Source organism: Alligator mississippiensis, chromosome 3 (genome assembly GCF_030867095.1).
Source record: "Alligator mississippiensis isolate rAllMis1 chromosome 3, rAllMis1, whole genome shotgun sequence".
NCBI lineage: Eukaryota > Metazoa > Chordata > Crocodylia > Alligatoridae > Alligator > Alligator mississippiensis.
In genome coordinates, this window is record NC_081826.1 from 56,167,117 (window position 1) to 56,181,961 (window position 14,845).

At 39.5% G+C, this 14,845-nt stretch overlaps 1 protein-coding gene across 1 annotated transcript in view; it reads right to left on the reverse strand.

Moving 5' to 3' along the window:
- LOC109285946 (uncharacterized) overlaps positions 1–14,845 on the reverse strand; it is a 156,290-nt gene that overhangs the window by 82,004 nt on the left and 59,441 nt on the right. The window contains exon 6 of the mRNA XM_059723474.1: positions 10,553–10,636. Within this exon, the coding sequence (XP_059579457.1) occupies positions 10,553–10,636 (84 nt within the window). The remainder of the gene's footprint in view (positions 1–10,552; positions 10,637–14,845) is intronic.

Sequence of the window (14,845 nt, forward strand, 5' to 3'; positions counted from 1 at the left end):
AATATGAATATGTTTCATAGGTAAAATAAATATGTCAAGTTCCCAGCCTGTTGGACTGGTATTTGATGCATCAATCTCACTGGCAGAGAATGAAGCAACAACTTTTCACCTTTTTGTTAATGCAGACACTGAACAACTTGCCTTAAGAGTTTTTGTTTAAAGAAATTTTAAATTCTCAGCCTGGATTGGCATTGTTATTAGACATGTTATCAAAAGTTAAACTGTAAAAGCGTTAACAAAATATCTTCATGGATAACAATGCCACACAGTCTTACAGTACCGTATATTGCAAATACCTAGATTTTAACTGCAGGTTTCCCACTTCTCTGGTCAGTAGCACCAAGTATATCACTGCTTGACAGGTTCTAAGAAGAAACTGAAGCTTGTGACAACTTAAGACTTCTGAAATGAGATATAGAGCCACCATGAAGTATTACTAGTTGCTGTTTATCTTCCAAACATAGGGTATGTACTATCATTTTGTGCCGGGAACATAAAGTATATAAAGGTGGCCTTGTATTAAAAATGGAGGAATTGTCTAAATGGAGATTATTTTAACTATAGCAGGGCTGTCCAACTTCTGCGTGGCTGGGGGTTATACAGACCAGTGGAGGCCACACAACCAGCAGGCTGCACTAGTGCAAGCTACTGCCCCCTGCACTGCAGTGTGGAGACCCAACTTTACTATCATCCCCCAGCCTGCAGGATTCCCTACTGCACCATGCCACATATGTATCTCAGGGCTCCCCCAGCCCTGTAGCTGTAATGCTCGAACCGCCAAGGTAAGGAAAGGAAGTGGAAGCTGGAGGAGAGAGATGGAACCCAGAGACTCCAGCTGCTGCTGCAGCCAAAAGCAGTGGGGCATGGGAAATGGGTGGGAGCTCAGGCCCTGCAAATTAATTCCTTGTGGACCTTATGCAGCCCACGGGCCCTGAATTGAACAGCCCTGAACTATAAAATTGCAGACAATGTTTTTACTCCCAAACAATCTGATTATGCTCTCAAGTAAAATGGAATGAACACGTAATGCATTAGAGCAAGTCACTCCACATGGGTGTATCTACATGTACAATTAAGGTGACCCAAGAAACTCTGGAGAAGTTTAAACTACAGTAAACTGCTCCCAGGCACAGTGCCTACATGTGTGCAGGGAACAGCAGCAATATGACCCACTGTGGAGCAGGCTCCTAGCTAACTAAGCTAACTGGGAGCAATTTATGCCCGTAGTAAGAATTTACATGTGAATTTTAGCAGAGTAAATTACTCTGTCATAAAATAGTTCTGTCCCTGGCAGTACTATCTTGCCACAGAGTCAATTAGTTAACCACAGTACCCCCCCCCCACAGGGGCTACAGCCCCCCCAACAGGGGCCAAATGGAGGCCGCAGCTGGAGTACTGCGTCCAGTTTTGGGCTCCACAATTCAAAAAGGATGTGGAGAAGCTTGAGAGAGTCCAGAGAAGAGCCACGCGCATGATCAGAGGTCAGGGAAGCAGACCCTACGATGACAGGCTGAGAGCCCTGGGGCTCTTTAGCCTGGAAAAGCGCAGGCTCAGGGGTGATCTGATGGCCACCTACAAGTTTATCAGGGGTGACCACCAGTATCTGGGGGAACGTTTGTTCACCAGAGCGCCCCAAGGGATGACGAGGTCGAATGGTCACAAACTACTACTAGATCATTTCAGGCTGGACATAAGGAAGAATTTCTTTACTGTCCGAGCCCCCAAGGTCTGGAACAGCCTGCCACTGGAGGTCGTTCAAGCGCCTTCATTGAACACCTTCAAGATGAAACTAGATGCTTATCTTGCTGGGATCCTATGACCCCAGCTGACTTCCTGCCCTTTGGGAGGGGGGCTGGACTCGATGATCTTCCGAGGTCCCTTCCAGCCCTAATGTCTATGAAATCTATGAAATGGCCCCTGCAGGGTATACCACCCTGCAAGGGCCCACCTGCCCCACCCCCGCTTGCTCCCCCAGCCCCCTGGACTGCTGTCCCACTTGGCCCCATCCCCTGCTGGCTCCTGCAGCCCTCCAATGGCTGCCCCACCTGGCCCCACCCCCCACCTGTTACCCCAGACCCCCCAATGGCTGGCCTGCCCAGCATTTAAAAACAAAACAAAACAAAACAAAAGCCTCTACTCACCAGCAGTAGCAGTGGCTGTGGGGGAGCACCCCCCCCCATGCATGGCACAGGGCAGCAGGGTCCCAGATTGTGCCCTGAGGCAAACAGAATCTGGATCCTCCACAGTTGCTCTGGCAGCAGGGCCTGGGCTGAAGCTGCTGCAGCTGTCACCCAACCCTGCACTGTGCAGGGCATGGCCCAGTAACCCTGATGGCAGCTGCTACTGCCAGTGAGTGTGGGGGGGGTTGTTTTTTTTTAATTGCCGGGGTGCTGAGGCCCAGAGAAGCAGCAATTGGGGCAGTGATGGGAGGGAACTTGGGGGCAGGTGAGGGATGGAACCAGGCAGGGCAGTGATAGCGGGGCTTGGGGGCAGGCGGGGAAGCGATATGGTGCTCGGGGGGCAGGCAGGGGATGGGGCCAGGCAGGCGGTGAATGGGGCCACACAGGGCAGTGATTGGGGGGGGCTTATGGGGCAGGCAGGGGCTGGGGCTGGGTGGGGCACTGATTGGAGGGCTGGGGGAGCAGGTGGGGCCAGTGGTGGTACCCCCCATGGTCCCCTCCCCCCTACTCCTTACTTATTAGCACTGGAGTGCAGGTCCAGCTCTCTGCAGCTGGCATGCTGCCTGCCCTGCATGGGCAGGCAGCATGCTTCAAGCACAAGGGTGAGAGCCAGCCATACAGATGCTCTGGCTGTTACCGGAGTGACTGTGGAGGACCCAGCTTCTGGGTGCCTCAAGACATGATCCAGGACCATGCTCTGCCCTGCTTTTTTCTGCTGTGTTTTTTTTTTGACCCTGAATATCCAGGGGTCAAAAGTGCAGCACGGGGATCATTTTCTCATTCCCATATGTGCCTCTTGCAGCATCTCAAAGCATTTTGAGATGCTGCAAGACTCACATGCAGGCTCATCTGGACACACCCAGAAGGATGTGTATGTGTTTTCACAGGAACAAAGAGCAGCAGCACATAGTTGTGCCGCTGTTAACTGTCCCCAGGAAAAGTTCCTCCATGTAAACTCTGGCATAGAGAAAATTGCCCTAGATTGGGTAGGGGAGGCTGGGGTCAGCACCTGGGCTGGCCCCAGAAGCCTTACATGGAGTCCTGGTGGCCTTCCAGGGCTGCTGTGGCAGCTATACAGGTGCATGGGCTTGGCCAGCAGCTAGATCTTGGCTCTGGCTAGCCTATCTCTGCTTTTGGGTGGTGCACGCTACTGCCACATGTACCATGCTGCTTTTTAAAAAACCCTAGCTTTTAGATCCTGGGATATCCCAGTATCTAATTTTGCCTCTGTAATGCAAATATGCAGCGCAGAGAACCTTTTGATGTGCACTGCATGCATTCTACAGTGCCTCAAAAAGCCTTTGAGAGGCTACATATGCACTTGTCTGTACGCACCCACTGTGGGCAAAGTTACTCCTCAAAATGTAATTAGTATAGGTTACATCAGTGTGGGCTGTGTACCCACTGTTCTTGTCAATTTTATCTCAAGGTACTGGTTTGCTCAACAAAAATAGGCTGCCTCCTCCCTTCCTAGGGGCAAAGATGCTGGTACTAGTTCCTTCTGTAGACAGATCTTTCTGGAGAGCTGGATGTGCGTCTACCTCTGACCTGTGTAATTTTGCTCCAGAGTAAAATTCTCATGGTCTATATTTGTTAAGCCCCTTTATTTGGATTCCTTCTTTTTCTTTCTCTTCTATTTTGCATTCTGGGGTTAGAAGAAAAATTTACTATAGAAAAAATTTGGAGCTGAGGATTTAGGTATATCCTCAGCTCCTCATGCTATGCTATCATGACAAGAAAGCAAAAGAAGTGGAGGTGCAAGTATGTGGGACTTGTATACTTCTGCCAGCCTTGAAAGTTCTTTGGCTAATTGTTTTTAGTAGGTGAGGCTGTAATATTTCAGATAAGAAACTTATTGTAGTGGAAGATACACAAGACAAACCACATAAATGGACGAACTTTTGAGTTTTTAGTCCTGTTTGCCCTTCATATCATTGCTTTCTCTTCTGAACTATCATGGATAATCATTTATCTGTCCTTAATTTTTAGATGACAGTCCAGAACTAAGTTTATGAATTTTTTATTTATTTCATTCTTCCCCTTTTTAAAGTGGGTTGGAAAGTCACCATTTCTTATAGAAACCATAAGTTAACATATTTTGGCCATAGATGAAATATATTTATGATTACCAGTTGTAAAATTAACACAATGTAACAGTCTTCTTGCATATAATTTCTCAGGAAAATATATTCACTGTCCCTATTCTCTTTCAAAATTCAGTAAATCAACATTATTTTACCCTGCAGGTTAAATGTATTTATCATTTATTTAAATTTAATTCAAGGTTATCACCCTGGCTCTTAGAAACAAAAGTTGGAAAGTCAATGTTAAAATGACAAGAAGCACAAACTTTTGAACATTTCAACAATAAAGTAATGAGAGAGAACACAGTGCACATCAGTTGCCATATTGGCGACTTCAAATTTGAGTCATGCCCACAACTGATTAACATTGTGTCAATAACTGAATAATGCACACTCTGAAGTGGCTTAATATCTGGCTCATTCATTTTACTTTACATTCTTTTTTAAAATCACTGTTACAAGAATTTATTACATTATGTACTGTCTGCAGTTTGATAGCACCTGAAAGCCCAATCCAAGAGAGATATCAATTTTGTTATCTTTGGATAATGTACTCTTTCAATATGAAAACCAGCTTCTCTGGTTCTCATATTGATACCCCTACAAGACAATATCTCCCTCTACTATTTTGGTGTCTAAAGTTTGTTAGTTTTCTGCCATTTTTAAAAACAGATGAATCTGGCAGAAAAGTCAAGTCCATTCACTGAAATTGTGATTCAGCCCCATATTCTGCATGCTAAACTCCCCCTTGCAGAGTGTTTGTCTATTGTAATTTTCCAAATTACAAATACTATAATGCGGTTTCCAACCTCTCATAATTAATCACAATTACTTACAGCAGTATTAATAACAATAACTATTTGGGCCAGTAATGGACTACAATGGACACCAATGTTCTGTCCTTATTGTGAATGAATCCAAGATCAGTTGCTTTAAAGGTAATGTCAGAAAAACAAACAAGGACTTCTTTGTATTGATTAGTGATAAAATGTTGCTTGGTAGAATGTTTTTTCTCAGTCCTTTTATTTTGCTGTTTTGTTTTTTTAAAAGCATTGCATCACTCCTTGATCACTGCCAACCAATTTCATTTGAGTTGCATTCTCCTTTCTTGTCAGGTACTATAGGCATTATTTAAAATCTACTTTATATTTAGCAGAATATAAAGTAGATTTCTTCTATACTCAAAGAGCGACCTCATTTTTTAATAGCAAATCCTGAGGCCTTAATAGTGCTAATGTAGGATATCTTCTTGAACATTGCTGGCTGTCACACTTACAAAGATTCTCTACACAGAGGGCAATCCTATGGTTCTTCCTGTTGTAAATGTAAAACATAGTTACTTGAATGTCTGTTTAAATCAGGACCACATGTTGATGAATACCCACAATCTATACTTTATGAATAATTACTGTCATCTCCAGAACATTTATATGCACTCCAAGTGCCATCGATATTGTGTTCATTTGTACTTGTGGTCCAATTTAATTAGAGACTATCCATGAGCTTCCAGCAAACCAAAGCAGCTCTGAGGTCCTTTTGCCATCAGTATGTGGCATAAGCACATCTCTCTAGCTTGTGTCACCTGGAGTCTCTAGACCCACTTAGGTCACCTCATTGGAAGTGTCATATGGCTATGACAAATCTTGTTGTGACCTTTACAACTAGCAGCCACAGTATGGGCTTAGTTGATATTTGCTTGCTCTCATAAAATTAGTCACATAATATCCATGGCAGAGAGAAAGTGGGTTAATGAACAGACAAAAGGGAGTTCCCTTAATCTTCTGAATTTTTGCTTCCATGTCTCCTTAAAGGCACTCTGTCCTGTGCTTAGCAAATGTTTCCTGTATCCTTCCAAATGAAGGCCCACATTCTGGTAGTTTAGAAGCATGAGATAAATGCTGTTTTACCATTGGTGAACCCATTTCTGCATTCTGGAATATTATTACTTCCACCAATCTCAACCAGAAAACCCTCTTATGGAATGTTACATACACATACTTGATTGTATACTCTGCTAAAATATGTTTTTTCTTAGAAAGCAGTATATCAGAATGAAATGTTTTCTGTACCTTCAAAAACTCACCCAAAATAAGATATACAATCTCAGTAATACTGTACGAACAGCCTGATCTGGCATCTTATTTTTCTCTGGAAAGCAAATTCAGCTAGCTTAGTTATATTGTACAGAATCTAGGGGAGATGCTGGTCCACCAGGATACACTCATTTTGAGAGAATACATTGCTGACTGTTGTCTAAAAATGACTGAATTGGAATGTTAGAAAGGAGGCTGAAGTGCAGAGGTTGGACTGCAAGTAATGTACATTTAATCTAGGCCTCTGAAAATTTTACTCACTTCAGGGAAAAAAAATCCATACTCAAGAGTGGGGTACATCTAGAGTAGACTGGGAAAATACCACACACCCACTCATTTAGAGTGAATAAGTTTCTTGGACAAACAAGTACCAGTTCCTTCATTTTCATATCAATAAAGAACATAGACATACACCTTTATAAGGATACTTTAAAGAACAATTATTATACTTACCTGTACTGTTATTGTTATGGTGAATATACGTGCAATGTGAAGAGTCAATAGCAACGTAAGAATACAATGAACCAAATATTAGCCCACCCAACTATATAATCAAATAACTGTAGATACAGATTAAGACAGAGAAGTGAGAGGAAAAACAACATCAGCTCATGCCCAGCTTTGACGCAAATTAGATATTTTTAGTTAAGCTCCTCCTTCTCACAGGAATAATGCAATAAATTGAACATGAATTTATTTAGCCATGTTTGAAAGGATACAACAATCTCAAAGTATCATCAAGGCTAGCTCTCCACAATAAAAGGAAACTTCTCGAGAAATTTATGATCTTTAAAGTATCTGGCAGACAACTGTTCACCAGTTAAATCTCCCAATCTTCAGTTTAATTTAAAGTTTGTGCACACGTGCAGGTTCCTGACAGGAGTCTCCGTAGCACCATCTGGTGTCTGCCAGCTTGTAACTTGTGAGAACGCATCAAGTGCAAAGTAGATTCAGTTCATGGCCTCATGGGAAAGAAAATTTATAACAGGCGCCTCCACACTGACTCAGAAGAATATTAGGCAAGCTGGAATGAACATACACTATGGTAATGTGGTTTTCATCAGCAGATGTGGAACATACTCTTAACATATATACAGTCATGTCACATGTGTTCCACCTGCCTGAATATGCAGGAGGAGGAGGATGGGAGCATGGGTATGTCTGATTTAGCCAGATATGGAATACAAAACTAATATATAATGAATATTTACTCTTTCAGTACAGATTGAACTTAGGCTATCTTAACTATATTTCAGCTGGCTGATACTTTAACAACCTTCAGGTTATGTGGTATATGAAAAACTTCACATAATGTAAACTTTTCTTGTAAAAACATATTGAAAAGATATTCAATATAGCCTTAAGAACTAAAACACTAATTTTTTTTTTTTATTTTTTTTTTTTTTTTTTTTTACAATGCATAGCTGTCGACAGCAATATCAGGGCACAGCTGCAGAGAAAATGATTCAACCTCCATATGCTGCCACTGTGAATACTATACCATAATTCATAAATATGAAGAGTGAAAGTATCATTATTCAATGTCTCAGAAGAAAATGAAAGCCTATTTTTTTTAGTATTCATCCATTTTGCAGAATGATTTAATTTTAATGTATGCATTATTTTTCCTTAGCAAAGGCTTGATATGGTAAAATAATCAAATACTGAATCAATATGCAATGAAGTGTTCTGATATCCTTTTCTATTAATTTATATTATTATTAAAGCACGATATTGTCTGAATATTTTTAGAGATGTTTACCTATCATATCTTACCATTACTACAAAATGTATTTATTTATTTGATAGTGTCATAGAAAAAAATCTTGCACAGTCTATCTGAATTATGTTAAATGAAATATGTTCACTGTCTTAATTATCCTATATGATTAAAATCAAAGGCAGCTGGGATAAAAACTGAAGTCTAAACATGCCATATATATCATATGTACAACAGGGCACATAGAAGTCAAAAGGTCATTATTTTTTGAAAATTACATATTCTCATGCAAAATCTGATAGTCTTTATTGATGGACAATGTCATAAAGCCATCACTGTGTTTATAGACATTTAATTGAAGACAGCATAAAACGATAAACTAAGAAACATGCATGGTTGACTCCTCCAATTCAAACCATAAATCATACTGATGTTCAGACAAGTCGCCCAGACACAAATTCTGATGATAGATGAACCATTTAACTTTGATTTTTGAAAGCAATGAGCTCGCTAGCAATACCTCACACTGACTAATACCACATATGGTCATATAAGAACTCATCAAAAATCCATTTTTCCCTTGTGTGGATGCTAAAATTATCTTCTAAATGATCATTATTAAAAGTATGCAGTGTGTAACATCTTTCTAATGTGCATAGCTGGATTCAAAGTCTGCTTGCTTCAGTAAGCAATGATTTTATCGCTATTGCTAATCTTAAAAGAAGGGCTCTTAAAATATAAATAAAAAAGATGAGGTAATCTGTAAAATTAATTTATAAAAAAGCATTATAGAAAAGCTAACAGAACAAATGAAGGGAAAGAAACTATTTTTAAGTTCCTTAGCATAACATATTTCCCAAGATGACAAAAATATGCTGTACAGAACACTGTTACAGTGAAACCTGAATCAAAACATTCCTATCATATATAACCATTACAGTAGATATTCTTTGAGAGGTATCAAAAAGTACCTTTTAGATAGTTTTCTATTTGTAAAATCAAAGAATAACATACACGTGGGTCACGCCAATGGAATGCAAAAATAATTTTAAAAATTACTTCCTAAGCTAAAAACATTTAGTAACTATAAAGCCACTGGGAACAGTTTCATTAGGAACCTTGATTTCTACAATTTATACAACTATATACTCATATAATAATACCATGTATAAAATTATAGATATGTACACATCATAATCTATTATATATGTACAAACCAAATTGTTTCTAGTTGTAGAACAGCAAAAAACATTATTCAAATTCTATGTTGTACAAATTAAAATCTGTACGTAAGCCCACCTGACTAATAATATATTTGGGGTATTTTTATTAACATAGATATCAACCACTTCATTTTTTTTAAATTCTATAAGCAGTGTCTTACATCCCTCAAAATAGAAGTAGCCCCTTTCACTTAAGTAGGATGCAGAATCGGGCCTACCTAAATCATAATTTTCTCTTATTTTCCTGTGCCTATATATGAAAAGGGTCTCCAAATGATGGCTGATTTATAAATCATGTATTGTGTACTATAAAGACTCAGCTGAATGCATTTTGCAACTGGTGCATTTTCTATCAGTTATACTATATTAGTGGATATTTTTACTAGAACTGAAAAGTGCTTATTTTAGGCTATGTAATACCTGTACAGATGATGGAAAAATAGCATTGTTTGATTCTCATTTAACAATTACTTTGCTTAAAACATTTAGTACACTAGAAATAATTTTGTTTCATCTATAATCCTTTCAAGCTTTTATTTGGTCACAAATTTTAGGTAAAATAGAATACAATGTCTCATGTATACTGCAGATTCCAGCTGGTGGCTCTCTCCAACTAGCCAACTAGCGAGTGCCAAAAATTCAAAGCCTAAACATCACAATACAGGGCAAAAGTAGCAGGCTTCTGCCCCACCCTGGGGACATGTTTTCTGTATAGCAAAATGTCAGACTTTTGGTCTTGTTAGTAAGCAGAGTGTGTACAAGCATACTTGCAGCAAAGCAGATATGCACGATTCATAAATATAACCTGATTTGCTAGACTTACTAACAAAATTCTCTTGTTTCATCTCTTCTTCTCCTTCAGTAAATCTACAGGTTTACCAGTTCTATTTAAATGGTTGGCTTTCTTTAAAATAAAAAAATTAAAACTGAAGAGTTCTGAATTTAAACAAGATCAGTTGGAATGTGTCTTTGGGTTTTTTTGGTGGGGGAGGGTTGTTTGGCAGTGGGGGTGATAAGGAATTTAATCATCATGCACCACCTTCTGATCTTAGTTATACTGGTATAATTCTGCTTAATTCAGAATGAGTCAAGATTGACAATGTTATAACACATTGAATTCCAGATAACACTGTTATTCTACACTGGGAAGTACTTACATAAAGTATTCACTAATTACTGTCCACTGTCACAAGGGGGACAAGTAAATTGATAATGCAGTAATCATTCTGATGATGTTCCAGCACATTCTTACCTCAGCTCTTGCCAAATCAAGCTCCTGCATGACCATGACAAGATCAGCACATACCCCCTCTAGTTCCTTTTTGGTATCATCCAACTGTAATAAATGAAAGAGCAGTGATATTTAGATGGATGAGTTGTGTGCCAGGAAGAGAAAACTACCAAACAAGGACCTAAAGCGATCCCCTGTCTTCACATGCTTGATTTCATTCCTTAATTAGAGCCATTAATCAATAGGTATGAGATATGAGGCTTTAGAAGGGCTTGGTGACACGACACCTTGCCACCTGTCAAAATTACAGCTTTCTGTTCATGCACCATCCCTCAAATAGTTATTTTCTGCAAGCCTGGCTGCATCCCACAATTCATTATTTACTGTATAGTTCTATCCCAGTGCAATGTCAAAAGATAACCCTTTGATGATAAGGAATGGTTTACATAAAATAGTTAAAACTCACAAAAATACTTCAAGACTTCCTATAGTAAGTAAATCTTAAAAACCTTGTCTGGTCATCATAACAGAGACAGTACTTTTTTCCTATAGCCAAAAAAACATAGGAGGTTATTTTTTATTAAAAATTTGCACCACTACGCTGTTTCAAAATAGAAAAGTTTATTATAGTAAAAAATAGGTAAATGTTCACCAGTCCTTGTTTCAAACTATGCCTTCCCAAATCTAGTTGTATCATCCCATTTCCTGTTCCACCTCTGTGTGCGTACAAGTGTAATAGGAAATAAAAATCAAGTGAAAGAATGTGGGGAATTTTAAAACGTACAGATTCAAAAAGCTGATAAAAATAATCAAATACAACAAGAATCATTACGTTTGGCTACAGATTCATTACAACAGAAACAGTCTAACAGTATGTATGTGAAAGTGAATTAATGCTTCTGAAAGTGCCTGAGACCCAGTAAAACAATACAAACCTTTTGCTTAATCATAGACTGGGCCAACACAGAGTGGCAGTACAATTTTTCCCTGCATTCTTTGGCAAATATGATTCAGTCTGGGCTTATGGGGATCACTGACTATGCACTAGAAACTGGACTAAGATCAACAACATTTCACACAGGCCACTGAGAGCTGTCAGATGGTAGCAACTTTCAGTTACAGCCTGCCTGGGTCATATTCTAACTGTTCATTTGAAGTTTAAAAGCCTTGAATTGCCTAGCCAGTATCAGCCTACAAGTTTCACTTGTAACTATTTAATATAAATTATACTTTGCTAATCATCAGCTTAACTTATTTCTGGGTGTCACTTGATTTTTTTTTTCCTGATGACAAACAAACCACATTCAAAACACTAGTTCTCACTAACAGCATGTAAAACTTGCTAAAAATTATTTAAAATGCAATATGCTGACTTAAAAATAATTACAAGGAAATGACTTCTCTGTGAAGTGGAAAAAGGCCAATGTCATACTGTTCAACTAGGAGCTATATTCAGAAGAATGCCAACCTACAGTATGTGTCTCTTCCTTCAGAACCCTTTCTTCCCACAAATTCCCTGCAGTGACACACTGAATTATAGAGTGAATCTTTGGTGCTGTAAATAACAACATGGTGCTGGGAAGATGAGAGAGAATTAAAAAGGTATTTTCATACGTTCGCAATGACAACATATAATTGACTTGTTGCTCTAGCTTGTTGTGCTGCTCAGCAGTTACACTGTCATCAACGATATGAAATTAGCTTGCTTGCTCTCTTTGCATGTATGTCCTTTTTTGCATACACTGGGTAAGTGAGGAGTCTATTCACACCATGCTGGAACTATCTTGCATGCAGCGTGCTATCATTTCAGAAATATGGAGGACTTGAAAAACAACAAAATTGGTCTGACATGGGAAATGCTAGTTGTGTTTTGGAATATTCGGTACTGCTTCTGAATATGTTTCATTTTTTACAACCATAGTTTGAGCATACATAATGATTAAGTATGTAGTTACTATTTATGTTGGAGCTTTTAAACTCAAAAAGTTAGCAGTTAGAATTTCTTCTACTGAAACAGGTCCAAATGTTGTAACTAGGTTGTTATAGAAAGATGTTGTAGGATAACCAATTTTTAAACTGATGGCTACACATAGATGATCATAGCCTACAGTTATATTATGTAGTGACATTAACCACTCAAAAATAAAAGCTGCATCTCAGTTCATGTTATAAACCTGATTATGTGAATTTAAACATAATGATAGCAGAAGTTTGATGTTGGAAGCAATTTCAAATGTTATCATGACATACTGATCTTGGTGAATGAAGAATGTTGCATAATGAGGTATTATGAATGGAGAATTCTGGGACTGTAAAAAAGTTTGGGATTGTGGACATAGTAATTAAACATTACAGACAAGGCCCAGCTAAGGGTCCACAACTTCCTCTCCCAGATTGATTCTTTAGCTAATAAACAGGGCCTTTGTTAAAAGCATACAAGATATATAAAACCAGAATTCTTTTGCAATTGAGGGAGAGAAGCTTCTTCTCCCGCAAAAATGTGTGTGATATAACATAGGTAAAACAATACAGTATGTGTATTAACAAGAAATACTATCAGTTTCTGGAATTACTGATATAAAAGACAAAGGACCATTCTGTTTCTGAAAGAAAATAAGATCAAAACATAAGGAAGAATAATTATTGAGTTCGTTTTTCTCCTCTCAGCAAGCTATCCTGACCATAATTAAGATGTTATCCAGAGAGAAAAAACACTTGAACATGAAACATGGAAAATGTAAAAATGTCTTTCGTTCCACAAAAGGAAGGAACTAAGAAACTTTCAGAAACTTAGAGGCAGATTCTGGTTCCATTTCTTAGGCATCTAAAAGGACTTCACGTTCTTCAAGTCTATGGAAGTCCATTAATGCATCTATTTCATAACATATAGACATCTTACCTTAAAACTGATTTTAAATACGTACAACAAGGAGGAGAAGGACCCACTATTTTTTTGCATTAACCGTTTTTCACAGACTTGATCAGGATGGAACAGAATTCCACTTAGGCCCCTAAGTCCCTATGTGCCTAACATGTAGAACAGAATCTGTCTCTTAGAAAAAGCCAGCTGCCTTACCTGTCCAGGAACTGTGAATACCTGAAACAACTCTAGAGAGTTATTTAAATATCCTTATTGAAACCAACCAGCAAAGAGCAAAAACATGTTCAAGGAGACAGAAACACATTACAAAACTCCAGTGAGAACCACAAATACAGGAACAGGCAAGGAAAGCAACTGAAGGCAGGAGAAACAACTTTGCTCACAAGTTTGTACCATTCACTATTCATGTTGCCGGTGCAAGATGTTTCAGACTAGAGACTGGCATCATATCTATGACAGGAGATCCAGGTCTTATAAAGCATCTCCAGTGATACACCCCAGAGCTAGGTTCTAAATCAAAGATGACAAGGTGCCTGAAAGACAGGAAAGCTACTATGCATCCTATTAAACCCTTTCTCCCAGGACCCTACAAATTAAAGATTAAGAGCAGAATATAAAGCAAAAGCTTCATTCCAGTCCCATGAGAATCCATCTGTACTTAGAGTTCCTGGTTCAAGCGATCTGCACTGAGGTAGTTCTGCTGTTTGGCTGGAGGTAAATAATTCCCTCGACAGTGAATGGTTAAAAATCTCTGAAGCAGTGGGAGGATGAAGGCTTCCCTTACTGGTCTCAGAGACTACTGCGGTCACTTACAGCTAGGAACACTATTGCATTGCCCTTCTTTCTAAGGTAAGCCTCCTAGAAATAGGAAAGTCAAGATTCTAACTAGAGTGGAGCTTTATCTGATTAATACTTGATACTAGCTCTGTGTGAATAGAGTATTCGATTTGGATTCGGATTTGGCTGATTCAGAGAACAGTGATTCTGCTCAGTGATTCGAATCACTGTCTCCGTTCAATTCAGCCAAATCAGAATCGGAATTCAGCGCTGATTCAGCACTGATCCAGAGATTTGGATCGGCTGGGAAGAGGCAGGTACAGCTGGGCGGCTCCTCCAGTTGTGCCTCCCTCTCCTGTGCACCATGGTTGCCTTGCCTGGCCCCATCCCCCACCCGGCCCCAGCCTAGTCCCAACACTTTTAAAAAAACCCAAAAAAGCCCCGGATTCACTGGCTACAGGAGGGGCTGTGTGGGCTCTGGGACCTCCTGGCAGAGCCCCCCTGTGCAGACACTGCTCCCTGATCGCCCCCACTGCCCAGCCCCAGCAGTCCAGGAATAAAAAAACCCAACCAAGCAAACAAAAAAATCTGCACTCACCAGCAGTAGCAGCAGCTATGAGGGCTCTGAAGCCACGTGGCAGAGCCCCCTCGCACAG